The following is a 15,050-nucleotide window of genomic DNA, read 5'->3' as shown; positions in this document are numbered from 1 at the left end:
CAAAGTCTTTCAGTTTTTTTTTTTTTTATAAAATTCAATTGTGATTTCAGAGTCAGACCTCCAGAGAATATCTTCGAAATCTTATTGAGCAGATAGAGTACATTACAGCTCAAGAGCTGCCTTTGTATGTAAGTCTTCAAGAGAAAAAATATACAATCATTGAATTAAATCAATTTAATATATGATTGATGTAGCAGTGCAGTGTGAATGGTTCTCTTGACATTTACATGTACATTAACTGTTCACTAAATTAGACTGTGATGAGCATGTTGACGTTGGTATTCAACACTTCAGAGAAGATTTTAGAGTCATCTTCATCAGAAAACTCAACTGAACTAGCCTTGATTGGAAACATTGTGTTAAAAACCAGTGAGAAACTCATCTCTACATTAGTGAAGCCGACAGACACAAATGCCAGTGTCAGTTTTACTCTGGCTGCTGTAGGTAAGTGAAGACACAATTGTTATTATTGATGATAAATATGTGATGTCAGTGACTTTTTATAGTCTAGAGTAGGGATCCTCAAATCTGGACCACAAGATCCACTTTCCTGCAGAGTTTAGCTCTAACCCTAATCAAACATACCTGAACATGCTAATCGATGCTAATGAATGTCATTTGGATCATTAGAAAATCACAGGCAGGTGACTTTTATCAAGGTTGGAGCTAAACTCTGCAGGAAAGTGGACCTCCAGGACAAGATTTGAGGAATGCTGGTCTAGAGAGCAGCGATGGGTCAGACAGCAACACTGATAAATGCAGATACAGTAACTCTATAATTGTGTAAAGTTACAGATGTTTTAACAGAGAGCAGAAAACACTGCCGGTATATTTTTATGTTGATGTCAAAAGTCAGTATTTTGCTTCAAAGTCATCCATAGCAATAGATAGAAATGTCTTGAAAAACCCTTATCCTGAAAAGCCATGAACAAAGACAATATTAAACACAGGTTCACTTAGAGTGAAGTTCATGATTTGTGGAGAGCACAGTGTGTTTGTGAATATTTGCTTCCTTGAGCATAAAAACAATCAACATTCACATGACATTACTAAAAACTCAAAAGATAAAGACAGAAAGTCAGTGCAGTTTATGTTGGTACTCACTTACAGTGTTCTGCTTTTGTGTTTAATCAGAGGTAGAAGTCTTCATGGTTGGACCACAGGTCACCTTAGAGAAAATCCCTCGACTCAACACGACAAATTCTTCTTTGGACATCGATCTCATTGGGATGGCCAGGAACAACAATGGAGGTATGTGAAATGTTTCTTTTTTGATAGTTTTTACATAGTATTGCATGTACTGTAGTTTCTGTTTCTGTCACTCAGGATCAGCTGCTGTGGCTTTCATGAGCTACAACACGATGGAGAAACTACTAAAGCCAAACTTCTTCAACACATCAAATGACACGATTAAAACCATGATGTCCACTGTGATCTCAGCTGCTCTTCCCAAAACCACCAACACTAAACTCACCAAACCAGTCAACTTCACCTTCAGACACATCAGAGTGAGAGACTGATATGTTATTTTGTTTTTTTTCTGAGCACTGATGAGCATCTAAAAACATCTTATAGTTCTGATATATCCTGCCTGATCCTTTATCATTTTTCAGGAGTTTGATCCCAACGGTTCTCTGTCCTGTGTGTACTGGAATATCAGTGAGTGGATTGTAGATGGATGTTCTGTTTTAGAGACCAACAGCAGCTACACTGTGTGTTCCTGTGATCATCTGTCCACATTCGCTCTTGTGCAAATCAGCCGCCCACCAGAGGTATGAAAGAGAACAAATAATCTCAAAATACTGAATCATTGAATGCACTAGAATAATTCAAATCCAATCAACATTAGATGATTGGCATTTATAGTGAATACTAAGACCAGCACATATTTTGAACTCAGGTTTTCAACTCAGAGATGGTTCTGGTGATTTGGGTGTGTGTGATCGTGGGGCTGGTGTTCTTCAGTTTGGCCCTGTTGACCTTTGCCCTTTATAAGAGTCATGTGCGTGATTGGATATGTGGTTGCATTGTGCTGGGTCCTGAAGGCTACAACAGGAAAGAGTGAGTTTATTTATTTATGTAAGAAATAAATAATACTGCTTGGGGCATATGTAACATTTCTGCTATCTGGTAAAAATACAAAGTTACAGTCGTTCATCGTATGGCTATTTTATTATTTTTTCTGAAAAATCCTGTCATATGTGCACAAACTGACAGTCACCACTTATAAGCTACTACTAAATATTGTAGAAAACGTAATTTTCTGTAAATTTGCTTTGTAATGATTTGTATTGTAAAAGGTGCTATACAAATAAAGTTGAATTGAATTGAATTGAACATACAAAATGTAAAATGTTAATATGAAATAGTATTTCAACACAGGCTCAGTGTGTGGTTCTTGGTTGCTCCTGGATTCTGGGTTTCTTCACTAATGGCAGTAAAGTGCTGGAGATAAGAAATACTTTTTCAGTTGTTTTCACTTCTTATTTTGGTGACCTCTGAATTTTACAGAGGAATGTCAGAATCAGTTTGTTTAATCTGTTACTTTTCCATTTCCTTCCTGTGACAGAATGTTCAAATGAGCCAAAACTGAAGTCACTTTAAGAAAAGTCATTTCACTCGGTGGCCATTCTTCAAATGTGTCCTCTCAGGCATTCAAGTGCAGCTCCTATTTCTTTGAATGGGGAAACATCAAATTCTCCAAAACTGTTCGCTAAGATTATGATTCAGTTTCATATTTGAAATCACCAATGAAATCTAAAAACAAATGCTTCATAAATGTATTTTATTATGCTCTAATAGCATTAAAAAAGCTTATTTTTTCAGGCCAGACCAGCGCGTGCACAGTCATAGCGTGTTGTCTCAGAATGCTGACGTTGCTACTGCAACCAGTGCTTCTAAAGGCAGCTGCAGTGATGTGATAACTTTATCAATCAGTGATTGGCTCTTATATTGAGAAGGCAGGGCTATTCCGTCATATTGCACATTACACTTTCTCCCATTCACAAGTAATAGGAGTGAACAGTCGTTGGTATATCCAAATTTTTTGTCCAAATCTATTCAAAACTCCAACTGTCAAAAATCCAAATTTAAACGAACACAGAATGCCTTTGATCTGCTGTCTGTCTGCACAGCATTACTCCTTTCAAATGTCAAATTTTTTAACTATCTCAAAATCTTAAGCATGGCTTTCTCAGGCCAACATCAGAATTTCAAATATTTTATATATTTATTTTTTTCTGTTCCAGAAAAAAATACTGCTCAGTTACAGTAAATGGAAGAAAAGTAAAGATTCAGTATATCCGTGAGAAGTTCAAATCTAGTCTCTTTTAAACACATTTTCTTACCTGTTTATTATCAACAAAATCTATTCTGCTTCGTGAGTTTCAGAGGTTAAATTGATCTCATGAAGTCACTCAGCTCCTCTCGTCTCATTCCTCTCCAGGTTACGCTGCAGTAAAAGAAGTGCTTCAGATGCTGTGGACTCAAACCCAACATCAAAAGTGTCCCAAAAAACACAGAGGAAAACCTGTTAACCCTAGAATGCATGGACCAAAATCAACACATATGCATAAAGGGGGTCAAATTGTAATGAAATATCTTCTTAGAAAAATAGGTGACATTGAAATAGCTAAAATAAATGATGGTACAAATGTTTTCATATATCAAACATCTTTATTTGTCCACATTTAAATATATGCATTACAAAGAATGAATATATTTTTTTGCAGCTGTACTTTTCCTAAATACACTCAGAACGTATTTGGATGTACTGTAAAGCATGTTCTGGACTGAACCTTCACTCCCCACATTTCTCACATATATATATTTTTTATTATTTTTATTTTTTTTTATTTTTTTTTTTTCATTATCTATGACGAATTAATACAGTAACTCACTTCTCAGATAGTCCATGACCCAACAAAGATTCCATTCAAGCAGAAACAAGAGCTGACCAGCACCAGCAGATGCAGGGGTAACACACTTAGCAGACAAAATAACATATTTCTGTTGCCATCTGTTGGTTCAGTTTGAATTGTCATATGGTCTCAGCTTCTTTCAGCAAATTATATAAAAAATGTTATACAAATTTCTTAATATTACAGCTGTCAATATTACTGATGTGAAATAAGTAATTCTATTTTAATCTCACTGAAGATGTTTTGGTGGAGGGCAAATATATGTTTACAGACTAATAGTTTTAGTTACTTAAAATTAAAGCTGAATATGGAATTAATGCTAGTAAATATATACAAATAAAACTGTTAAACTACAATAATATTTAACTATAAACTGTTAAAAACAATTATATATATATATATATATATATATATATATATATATATATATATATATATATATATATATATATATATATATATATATATATATGATACTATATGATGGCTATATGTAGGATTTTCATGGTGGAGGGTGAAAAGCTTATTTTTACAGATTCCTAACAATAATTAAATTTAAATGATTTCAAACAAATGAAAAAACCATAACCTATTTCACGTGTGCATGGTAAAGGGGAATTAATTAGCATATGGCATCATGGTTATTTAGTTGTAAAGTTATGTAGTTTTAGATCTTGCACAATTATATTTTTGTTTATTAAGCTCGGAAAGCTGTTTATTCAGCAAGGAACCATTTTACAATATATTACTTTATTCATATGCCTCATACAACATGTACATAGGTTTTTAGCTGGAAGGGAAGTATTTAAAGTGAATCTGCATTTATGTGACTTGAGTTTTTGTTACAACATAACTACATTTTCCTGTATTATTGTACTAATGTATTTTGTTACAAATATCTTAATAAAATCATAAATGATAACAATAACTGCAATTGTAAACATGTTGTTTTCAAAAGTTGTTTAATCTCAATCTTACTTTCAGGTCTATTTCTGGTTGTCCTGTGGCATCCTTAGCACACTTATCTGCCAATTCATTTCCTTTTATTTCAAACCCTAAATCTAGGTCCAGCTGTTAAAGCTGTTTGTTAAACTCTCTTCTGTTAATGATTGTTGTTTTACTTATTACTTATAAATTTAATTCTGGTTGTGTTGGGTGTTTATATTATTTAATTTTGATTGTTACAAACCTTTTTTTCTCTGTTAAAGGGGCTTTATTGTTCTGATTTTGGATTGAGCAGTGTTGCACACTTGGACCATTTGGTTTAGCCAAATAAGCACATTCTTGGTGTTTTGTTCTCTTTCCTTTTTTTACAGGTTTTATTTATTTTTGTTTTGTCATGCAATGCAATTATTTTTTCACCTTCCAATAAAAAAGTTTTTGGAATATTAAGTGAGTGTGAAGGGACAGTTAACCAAATGGTTTTCCTTGAGATCTTCTCTGCAGATTAGAAAGTGTATTGTTTTGCTGCATAGCTTTTTTTTGTGAGAGTTATAACTTGGGGTATTACACTTCACAAACAGAACATATATATATATATATATATATATATATAGACATTACTTAATACTTGGATTAAAGGTGCATTCGAGACAGCAACGCACATTCCAGTAACAAACAATAAATAATAAATCAGTAATTCTTAGTATCTGTTTTAGAGCCACAAGAACAGTGGATTTTTTTCAAGTAGTTTTCTTTTATTTTAAATTGTAATCAAACCTTTGTAAAATCTCTAAATTAACTTCTCAGCCGTTATTTGAAGTATTATGAAATTAACAACAAATCCCAGTAATTCATATTTTTTATACTGAAAAATTACTTTATTTTAACAGACACTTCTGTGCAAGAAGGACTTGGACTGTCTCTAAGCCTTTATGTAAGTTATCACCAACAATCAATGTATAACTACCAGACAGTATATACGATTATACTATTTTAATTTCTCTTTCTCTCACACATATTTTTAGTTCTATAATCAGTGAAAAAAAAAAAAAAGTGACGTGACATTCAGCCAAGTATGGTGACCCATACTCAGAATTTGTGCTCTGCATTTAACCCATCCGAAATGCACACACACAGAGCAGTGAACACACACACACACACTGTGAGCACACACCCGGAGCAGTGGGCAGCCATTTATGCTGCAGCGCCCGGGGAGCAGTTGGGGGTTCGGTGCCTTGCTCAAGGGCACCTAAGTCGTGGTATTGAAGGTGGAGAGAGAACTGTACATGCACTCCCCCCACCCACAATTCCTGCCGGCCCGGGACTCGAACTCACAACCTTTTGATTGGGAGTCCGACTCTCTAACCATTAGGCCACGACTTCCCTCATTGTCAGACATTGTAGTTAAAGCTCCCATTCTTCGTGATCCCATGTTTCAAACTTTAGTTAGTGTGTAATGTTGTTGTTAGAGTATAAATAATATCTGTAAAATTATAATGCTCAAAGTTCAATGCCAAGCGATATATTTTATTTAACAGAATTCACCTACAACGAACGACCAGTTTGGACTACATCCCTCTGCTTCCTGCAGTAATGACATCACTAAAACTGTTTTTTGACTAACCTCCACCAACAGGAATACACAAAAAAGGGTGTGTGGTCTTGTTGGAGAAGAGGAAGAGTTGCATTTGAAGAGTGCGTTTGTCGCCATGTCGTCGAAGCGCTGTTATTTTCATCTCTGAGTCCAATCATCTTTGTTTGGGCTTCCCAGGGACGCTGTACTTGGAGATCAATGATTACAATTTATGTTTAACTCGGTCCCCGAAAATTATAATCCACATGTAAAACTATGTGCAGCACATTTTGCTGAGGACAGCTTCCTCAATCTCAATCAGTTTAATGCCGGATTCGCACAAAGATTATTCTTGAAAGATGGAGCAGTTCCCTCTTTGTCTGGAGAAGGCGTTGTTTATGGACAACAACCGGTAAGTGTATTTTATTATTTACGTTGGTCCGTTTAATAGTTTCTGTAACTTATTACACAAAGGGCAACGCTGTTTAGCTTTGTTAACTAGATGTTAGGGCTGTGCAAAAAATCGAATGCGAATTTCATGCACATCTCGTCAGTAAAAGCGTTCTGTGATTAGAAGTACATCTCCAGTACGTGCGTTCAGATCAGGATTGCCAGGTTTCTCAAAACAAATTCTGCACACTTGCTTCTCAAAACTACTCCAAAACTAGCCCAAACGCGTTTCCAGAAGGGTAACGTGCCCTCAGCTGCTGTCGAATCACAACACAGGAACTGCTGGCACAATCAGAACTCATTACGTATTTCTGAAGGAGGGACTTAATAGAACAAGGAAGTCATCAGCCTGTTTTTATGACAGTGAAAACAGTGGTATAAAGTGTTTTTAACATGCGAAACATGAACACATGTAATATTGCACACTGTAAACACAATCAAAGCTTCAAAAAAACACAAAAATTGTGACCTTTTAATAGTTTTGAACTGAACTGTGCTATTTTGTTTATTTTGAACTTTTATATTTGTACAAATAGCATTGTGTTTATGAACAGGATGATAATGATGAAAAAAAGATTAACATTGAGATCAAGGGCATTATTTTAACGATCCAAGCGCAAAGTGTAAAATGCAGGGCGCAGGTGCACTCAGGGTGTGTCCAAATCCACGTTTGCTATTTTAACTATGGAAAAACGGTCCATGGGCCCATTTTTGGAATGGATTATCCCTATTCTCTTGAAAAGTAATGGGCGTAATGTCCAATAAACCGACCAGAGTGTCATCTCCCATTCCCTTTAAGAGCGAGGTGCGCTCGCGCCATGGGGTATCGCTATTTACATGGCTGAATTTATTGGTGGAAAAGCTGAACGCTTCTCAAGTGAAGAAACCTATCTGCTCATGTGCGGAGTTAAAGCGTGAGCAGATCATCTACGGGACATGCAGGAATACACCAAAGCTCCGCGCAATGAGTCAGTTAATGTATATATATATATGTATATATATATATATATATATATATATATAATTCATAATTCAAACGTTTTACAAGTAAGGGTGTCCGTGGGGTATCTGTGCATGTGCTTAACTAAGGTAAGAGTATTTATGCCAAAAAAAAAGAAGGTAATTTACCCAGTCTGCATCCGATCTTAGGCAGCTGACTTTTTGAGCATCAGGCCTGTTCGACTCACCAGCACTGTGCAAACCATAGACAGTAAAAGAAATGGATACAGCGACCCCATTGGATTCAACAGAGACAAGTGAAGTCAATTAGAAGCATGCACTTCCTGGGTGTCGGGCATACTGCGCAGACTCAAACTGAGCTTGATGACGTAAATGTCGCGTGACCAATATGTAAGTCTTTTAATCGCTGTGAGAAAACACAAAGACAGAAGTAAAGGGTTAAGAGCCCAACTAAAGCAAACACTGATCTCTAACATGGTTACTTCAAATGAAACAATAAATCAACATCTATAACTTAGTTCATTCTCAATAAGATCTTCTGTAGACGTCTGACAGAAATAAAGTCAGTCCGGTTATTAATAAGTGAAGCTGGTGATGCTGTTTGTGGGGTTGTTTAATCAGATCTTGAGAGATTTCATGTATTTTATTTCAGTTGATTTCATCTAAGGCTGTGTCTGAAGTCAGTTGTAGTAGTTCTTGTGTTTCTCTTTTCTTCAGTGATTCAGTTTGTTAACAGCAGCTGTTCATCACTAATTCTCAATCAGCACTTAGTTAATCACTTAATTACTTGAATGCAAAGTTTCAAAACTTACAGGGTTTAAATCAAGGCAATCTGTTTACTCAAACGGTTTGAGTTAAGTTAACTTGTTGGGTTTTACAGTGTAATTCTCAAAAAATCAAAATAACAGCTGAAGTGGTTAATTATTTCCCTTGACTTTATGCCTCCACGTCCCCCGATAGCCTCATAGACAGTAAAAGATTGCCTGCGAGCTTCTCCTCCTGTCCATATGGTAATCTATCTACTGTGCAGCAGAGAGTCGCTGGTTATGACGCAATCGTTGGCCAATTTTTTTTACAAAAACTGCTTCTACGGGACCATAACGTAAGATAGGTAATGGAGGTATTTATTATATTTGATTATATTTATCAATTATAAATGGAGCCTTTTATAGATTTTGGTGTTTCTTTAGAAATAATTAATGGACAAATGGAGTCTTTAAACGCCTCAGATGTAAAGTTATTTGCTGTCAAAGTGACGCCAAAATGAATGGGAGTCAAAGGAATGCTAACAGCAGGTGGGGGTCCGGTAGCGAATGGCGGCGCCCAGGAGTGCTTCAAAAAAATATGAAACCCTGCCCCCCTGGTGCAAACCAACCTCTGACTGAAGCAGTGCATACCGGGTAGAATATTGTCTGACTACGACTGCGCTGACGCACATGACCATCACGTGTGGCATCAAGTATCGCAAGAGTGTTCGAGAGCAGCCGGCTGATTCAACCTGCAGTTTCTTCAGAGTGACAGCTGGAGCGTTGATGACAACACAGCTGTTCACGATTGGCCAAACTAACCACATGACTACGATCATGTGTGTTTCAGGGTTTATTCAAAATTTCAGTTCCAATAATGGCCACAAAATCTACGTTTAGAACGGTAAAAGCTTTTAATGCAGTCAGCTGTTGTATTGAGTTATTTCATCATCCTACACCAATCAAAGCGTATATACCCCTCTGTATTAACATTAAAAAAGCATATGATCATGTTAACTTTATTCTTGAAATACATGGTACCGTATTAAGCAGTGTAGAGTATCTGTGCTCACGAAATGTTTTGAAACGCCTGCGTATTTGACAATTCTGCATTTCATTTACTTCATAGTGATAAGTATGTGAAATAGACATGTCTGTTTCTCCTCATGAACCGATTTTGGACAGGCTTCTGAAGCAGAGTAATGGTCTATAGCTGATCTACAGCTGAATATAGAAGCGTTGGTTATAACCAGTGGATATTTCGTACTACGTACATTTAATAATGATCAAATACGACACTGACCGCAAGGGAAAGAGGAGAATGAGGAGGAGGATGAGATGAATGAGGAGGAGGATAAGAAGGTTGAGGATGAGAAGGATGAGAAGAACGAGGAGGAGGATGAGAAGAAGGAAATGGAGAAGGAGATGGAGGATGAGAAGAATGAGGAGGAGGATGAGAAGAATGAAATGGAGGAGATGGAGGATGAGATGAACGAGGAGGTGAATGAAAAGGAATGGAGAAGGAGATGGAGAATGAGAAGAACGAAGAATGAACTGCTGTTAAAAAAAGGGCTGCTGTTTTGTTAATGGAGATGGAGAAGGCAAAGTTGAACGAGAAGGAGATGAAAAAAGGGGGCTACTGTTTTGTTAATGGAGATGGAGAAGGCAAAGTTGAATGAGAAGGAGAAGAAAAATATATATATATAAAGGAAAAGGGGCTGCTGTTTTCTCCTGCTGGGAGATCACCCCTTGCCGCAATACCTGAGGGGTACGCTGCTATCCATCAAGCGAGGGATGAACTCCCCCTCAGAAGAAATGGACCTGCTGCACTGTAAATCCCGACAAGTTAACTTAACTCAAACCGTTTGAGTAAACCGATTGCCTTGACTGTAAAACCCGACAAGTAAACTTAACTCAAACGGTTTGAGTAAACAGATATCCTTTAAAACCTGACAAGTTATGTTAACTCAAACCGTTTGAGGAAACCGATTGCCTTAAACCATTTACGTTTAAAAAACTAACAGTTATGAGTACTCTGAACTTAATTCAGTTGAGTTCATTGAAAGATGTGGATTGCAATTAAGTAATTAAGTGATTAATTGAGTGATAATTGAGCTTTAGTGATGAACACCTGCTGTTAACAAACAGAATTACTGAAGAAAAGAAAGAAAGGAACTACAGCTGACTTCAGACACAGCCTCACTAAAACCTGACAAGTTATGTTAACTCAAACCGTTTGAGGAAACCGATTGCCTTAAACCATTTAAGTTGAAAAAACTAACAGTTATGAGTACTCTGAACTTAATTCAGTTGAGTCCACTGAAAGAAGATATACATTGCAATTGAGTATTTAAGTGATTAACTGAGTGATAATTGTGAATTAGTGATGAACAGCTGCTGTTAACAAACAGAATTACTGAAGAAAAGAGAAACACAAGAACTACTACAACTGACTTCAGACACAGCCTTAGATGAAATCAACTTAAATAAAATACATAAAGGCCTGGTTTCATAGACAGGGCTTAGCCTAAACCAGGATTAGGCCATAGTTCAATTAGGACATTTAAGTAATTTTTATAAACATGCCTTAGAAAAAAACATTACTGGTGTGCATCTTGAGACAAAATAAAGGCACTGATATATTTTAAGATCAATCAGTACAAGTTTTTTTCATTTGAAACAACTCAGACTTGCATTTTAGTCTAGGACTAGGCTTAAGCCTTGTCTGTGAAACCGGGGGAAAATCTCTCAAGATCTGATTAAACAACCCCACAAACAGCACCTCCAGCTCCACTTATTAATAACCAGACTGACTTTATTTCTGTCAGACGTCTACAGAAGATCTTATTGAGAATGAACTAAGGTTTAGATGTTGATTTATAGTTTCATTTGAAGTAACCATGTTAGAGATCAGTGTTTGCTTTAGTTGGGCTCTTGAACCTTGATTTCAGTCTTTGTGTTTTCTCTGGCTGTTATAACCGTGTGTTTCTAAAACTTATTTGTTGTAATTCAAAAGCCCAGAAGAAATGCCGTCAGGTGTTAACCTGTACCTAGGTGTGGGTTGTTATACTTTATATAGGTGATGATAATTATTCATTATTATTCACAATCATTGATCCGTACGGAGTCTAATCTCTGATGAAATAGTTGTTGTGTAATTCGTAGAAGTGATTCTAGGAAAAATGACACTAAGAGCCAGTGGTTCTGTGATAATCAGTTAATATAAAAATGACTTTCTAAACATTTTGTACACATAAATTTTTCTTCTATGCCAGTAGATGATCAAACACAGACATTAATAACACATATTCAGTCACGTCTGCAGCGGTACTTGTGTTCACATAGACTCACTGAACAGCGTCAATAAGGATTTATAGACCAAAGATGCCTATCTGCAGGGATATATGGATATATTTACTGATGTTTACTTCATATCTCTTCAGACTGAATCGTAATTTCTATACAGTCGTGGCCAAAAGTTTTGAGAATTACATAAATATTAGTTTTCAAAAAGTTTGCTGCTAAACTGCTTTTAGGTCTTTGTTTCAGTTGTTTCTGTGATGTACTGAAATATAATTACAAGCACTTCATACGTTTCAAAGGCTTTTATTGACAATTACATGACATTTATGCAAAGAGTCAGTATTTGCAGTGTTGGCCGTTCTTTTTCAGGACCTCTGCAATTCGACTGGGCATGCTCTCAATCAACTTCTGGGCCAAATCCTGACTGATAGCAACCCATTCTTTCATAATCACTTCTTGGAGTTTGTCAGAATTAGTGGGTTTTTGTTTGTCCACCCGCCTCTTGAGGATTGACCACAAGTTCTCAATGGGATTAAGATCTGGGGAGTTTCCAGGCCATGGACCCAAAATTTCAACATTCTGGTCCCCGAGCCACTTAGTTATCACTTTTGCCTTATGGCATGGTGCTCCATTGTGCTGGAAAATGCATTGTTCTACACCAAACTGTTGTTGGATTGTTGGAAGAAGTTGCTGTTGGAGGGTGTTTTGGTACCATTCTTTATTCACGGCTGTGTTTTTGGGCAGAATTGTGAGTGAGCCCTCTCCCTTGGATGAGAAGCAACCCCACACATGAATGGTGTCAGGATGCTTTACTGTTGGCATGACACAGGACTGATGGTAGCGCTCACCTTTTCTTCTCCGGACAAGCCTTTTTCCAGATGCCCCAAACAATCGGAAAGGGGCTTCATCGGAGAATATGACTTTGCCCCAGTCCTCAGCAGTCCATTCACTATACTTTTTGCAGAAGATCAATCTGTCCCTGGTGGTTTTTTTTGGAGAGAAGTGGCTTCTTTGCTGCCCTTCTTGACACCAGGCCATTTTCCAAAAGTCTTCGCCTCACTGTGCGTGCAGATGCGGTCACACCTGCCTGCTGCCATTCCTGAGCAAGCTCTGCACTGGTGGCAATCCGATCCCGCAGCTGAATCCTCTTTAGGAGATGATCCTGGCGCTTGCTGGACTTTCTTGGACGCCCTGAAGCCTTCTTTACAAGAATTGAACCTCTTTCCTTGAAGTTCTTGATGATCCTATAAATTGTTGATTTAGGTGCAATCTTAGTAGCCACAATATCCTTCCCTGTGAAGCCATTTTTATGCAACGCAATGATGGCTGCACGCGTTTCTTTGCAGGTCACCATGGTTAACAATGGAAGAACAATGATTTCAAGCATCACCCTCCTTTTAACATGTCAAGTCTGGCATTCTAACCCAATCAGCCTGACATAATGATCTCCAGCCATGTGCTCGTCAACATTCTCACCTGAGTTAACAAGACGATTACTGAAATGATCTCAGCAGGTCCTTTAATGACAGCAATGAAATGCAGTGGAAAGGTTTTTTTGGGTTTAAGTTCATTTTCATGGCAAATAAGGACTATGCAATTCATCTGATCACTCTTCATAACATTCTGGAGAATATGCAATTTGCTATTATAAAAACTTAAGCAGCAACTTTTACAATTTCCAATATTTATGTAATTCTCAAAACTTTTGGCCACGACTGTACATTGTCCACTGATTTACGCGATCTGATGATAAACAGCCTCTTCCAGCGCTGTCTCTGTGTGTTTGCCTCTCAGTGCTCGTGCTGTGTATAAGACAGACTCTGATTGGTCCTTTGCCTTGTCAATCTTTAGAGTGTCATAACCGGACACCGCCACATCGTGTCACATGGTTCGTGTTCACTTCCTGGTAGTTATCTGGTCATAACAACACTGAAACACCACTGTACACACGAAGTATCCGAATAATAAACCCGCGATTACGATAGTAAAGCTTGGTATGAGATTTTCTTGAGATCTGGGGTGTTTTTATAGAAAAATTTGAAAATGTACATCTGAAATGCTAACTTGTGCAGCGATGTAAAAAGCGGTGACAATCCACAAAATAAATAATCAGATAAGTTCTGAACATCACAAAACATGCTACTAAAACTTAAGACAAAAGCAAAATTATAAGCACATAAGAATTCAAGAAAATAAGTGAACAATTCAGGGGCATAATTTATTCATGCCAAAATGCAGGCTGGGAGTCATTGATGAGTTTTATCCTGTGCTGGAACCCAGCATGCATTGCATCATGAACCTTTTGATTGTCACCATTGTTGAGATTCATATGCTGATTGTTGATGTCTCTCTTTGAGTGTTGCGGACACCGCTGGCCAAAATATCTAAAACTCAAACTGTCATTAAAAACATATGTTCTGGTTTTTACATTACTATTCAATCTTATAAAATTGAAAAAAAAAAAAAGTTATTCACTCATATTTCAAGACCAAATTATTATTTGACTACTATAGCAACACTTTAAGTCAGTCTAGTAGATCATGCCTGACAAAAACAGTCATAATCACTTCACCATCAAAATTAATATTGCTCTAACAGATGTATCACAAAGACACAAATATAGCAATGAAACAAAATTTAAAGTACAAAAGTCAAGGGTCAGGAGCCCAACTAAAGCAAACACTGATCTCCACAATGGTAACGTCAAACGAAACAGTAAAACATCATCATCTAAATCTCTGTAATTCTCAATAAGATCTTTTGCTCTCTGATCTGACAGAAATAAAGTCAGTCTGGTTAGTAATGTGTGAAGCTGGTAAAGCTGTTTGTTGATTGTTTAAATCTTCAGTTGATTTCATCTAAGGCTGTGGCTGAAGTCAGTTGTAGTTCTTGTGTGTCTTGTTTCTCTTTTCTTGAGTGATTCTACTCGTTAACAGCAGCTGTTGATCAGTGTCTGAATTCACTCATTAGTGTTCATTCTCTCTGTCAGGTGGACTATATTAGTAAACTCATGTAGGGAATAGTGAATGAGGGTGTACGGTGTGATTTGAAACACAGCCGCTGAGTGTCGACTTTGAACGTTGTTAATTTACGATATATAGCAGCAGGCTACCTTCTCGAAAATGATGAATATTACCCAGAATGCACTGTTTTAAT

General features: G+C 36.9%; 2 protein-coding genes across 3 annotated transcripts in view; both read left to right on the top strand.

Moving 5' to 3' along the window:
* Nucleotides 1–15,050, top strand: part of LOC132144102 (adhesion G protein-coupled receptor E3-like) — a 150,580-nt gene that overhangs the window by 18,445 nt on the left and 117,085 nt on the right. Inside the window, exons 4-5 of one of the 2 annotated variants that reach the window (XM_059554852.1) lie at nt 51–128; nt 255–444. In XM_059554852.1, the coding sequence (XP_059410835.1) occupies nt 261–444 (184 nt within the window). In that variant the 5' untranslated portion in view covers nt 51–128; nt 255–260. Of the gene's footprint in view, nt 1–50; nt 129–254; nt 445–15,050 lie in introns of those variants that run through there. The other variant, XR_009434318.1, reaches the window with a different exon arrangement.
* Nucleotides 1–15,050, top strand: part of LOC132144128 (adhesion G protein-coupled receptor E3-like) — a 99,132-nt gene that overhangs the window by 26,779 nt on the left and 57,303 nt on the right. The gene's annotated exons all lie outside the window — the stretch shown is intronic.

Source organism: Carassius carassius, chromosome 7, assembly GCF_963082965.1.
Source record: "Carassius carassius chromosome 7, fCarCar2.1, whole genome shotgun sequence".
NCBI lineage: Eukaryota > Metazoa > Chordata > Actinopteri > Cypriniformes > Cyprinidae > Carassius > Carassius carassius.
The sequence above is the reverse complement of the archived record's forward strand: the minus strand, read 5'-3'. Positions and strand labels throughout refer to the sequence as shown.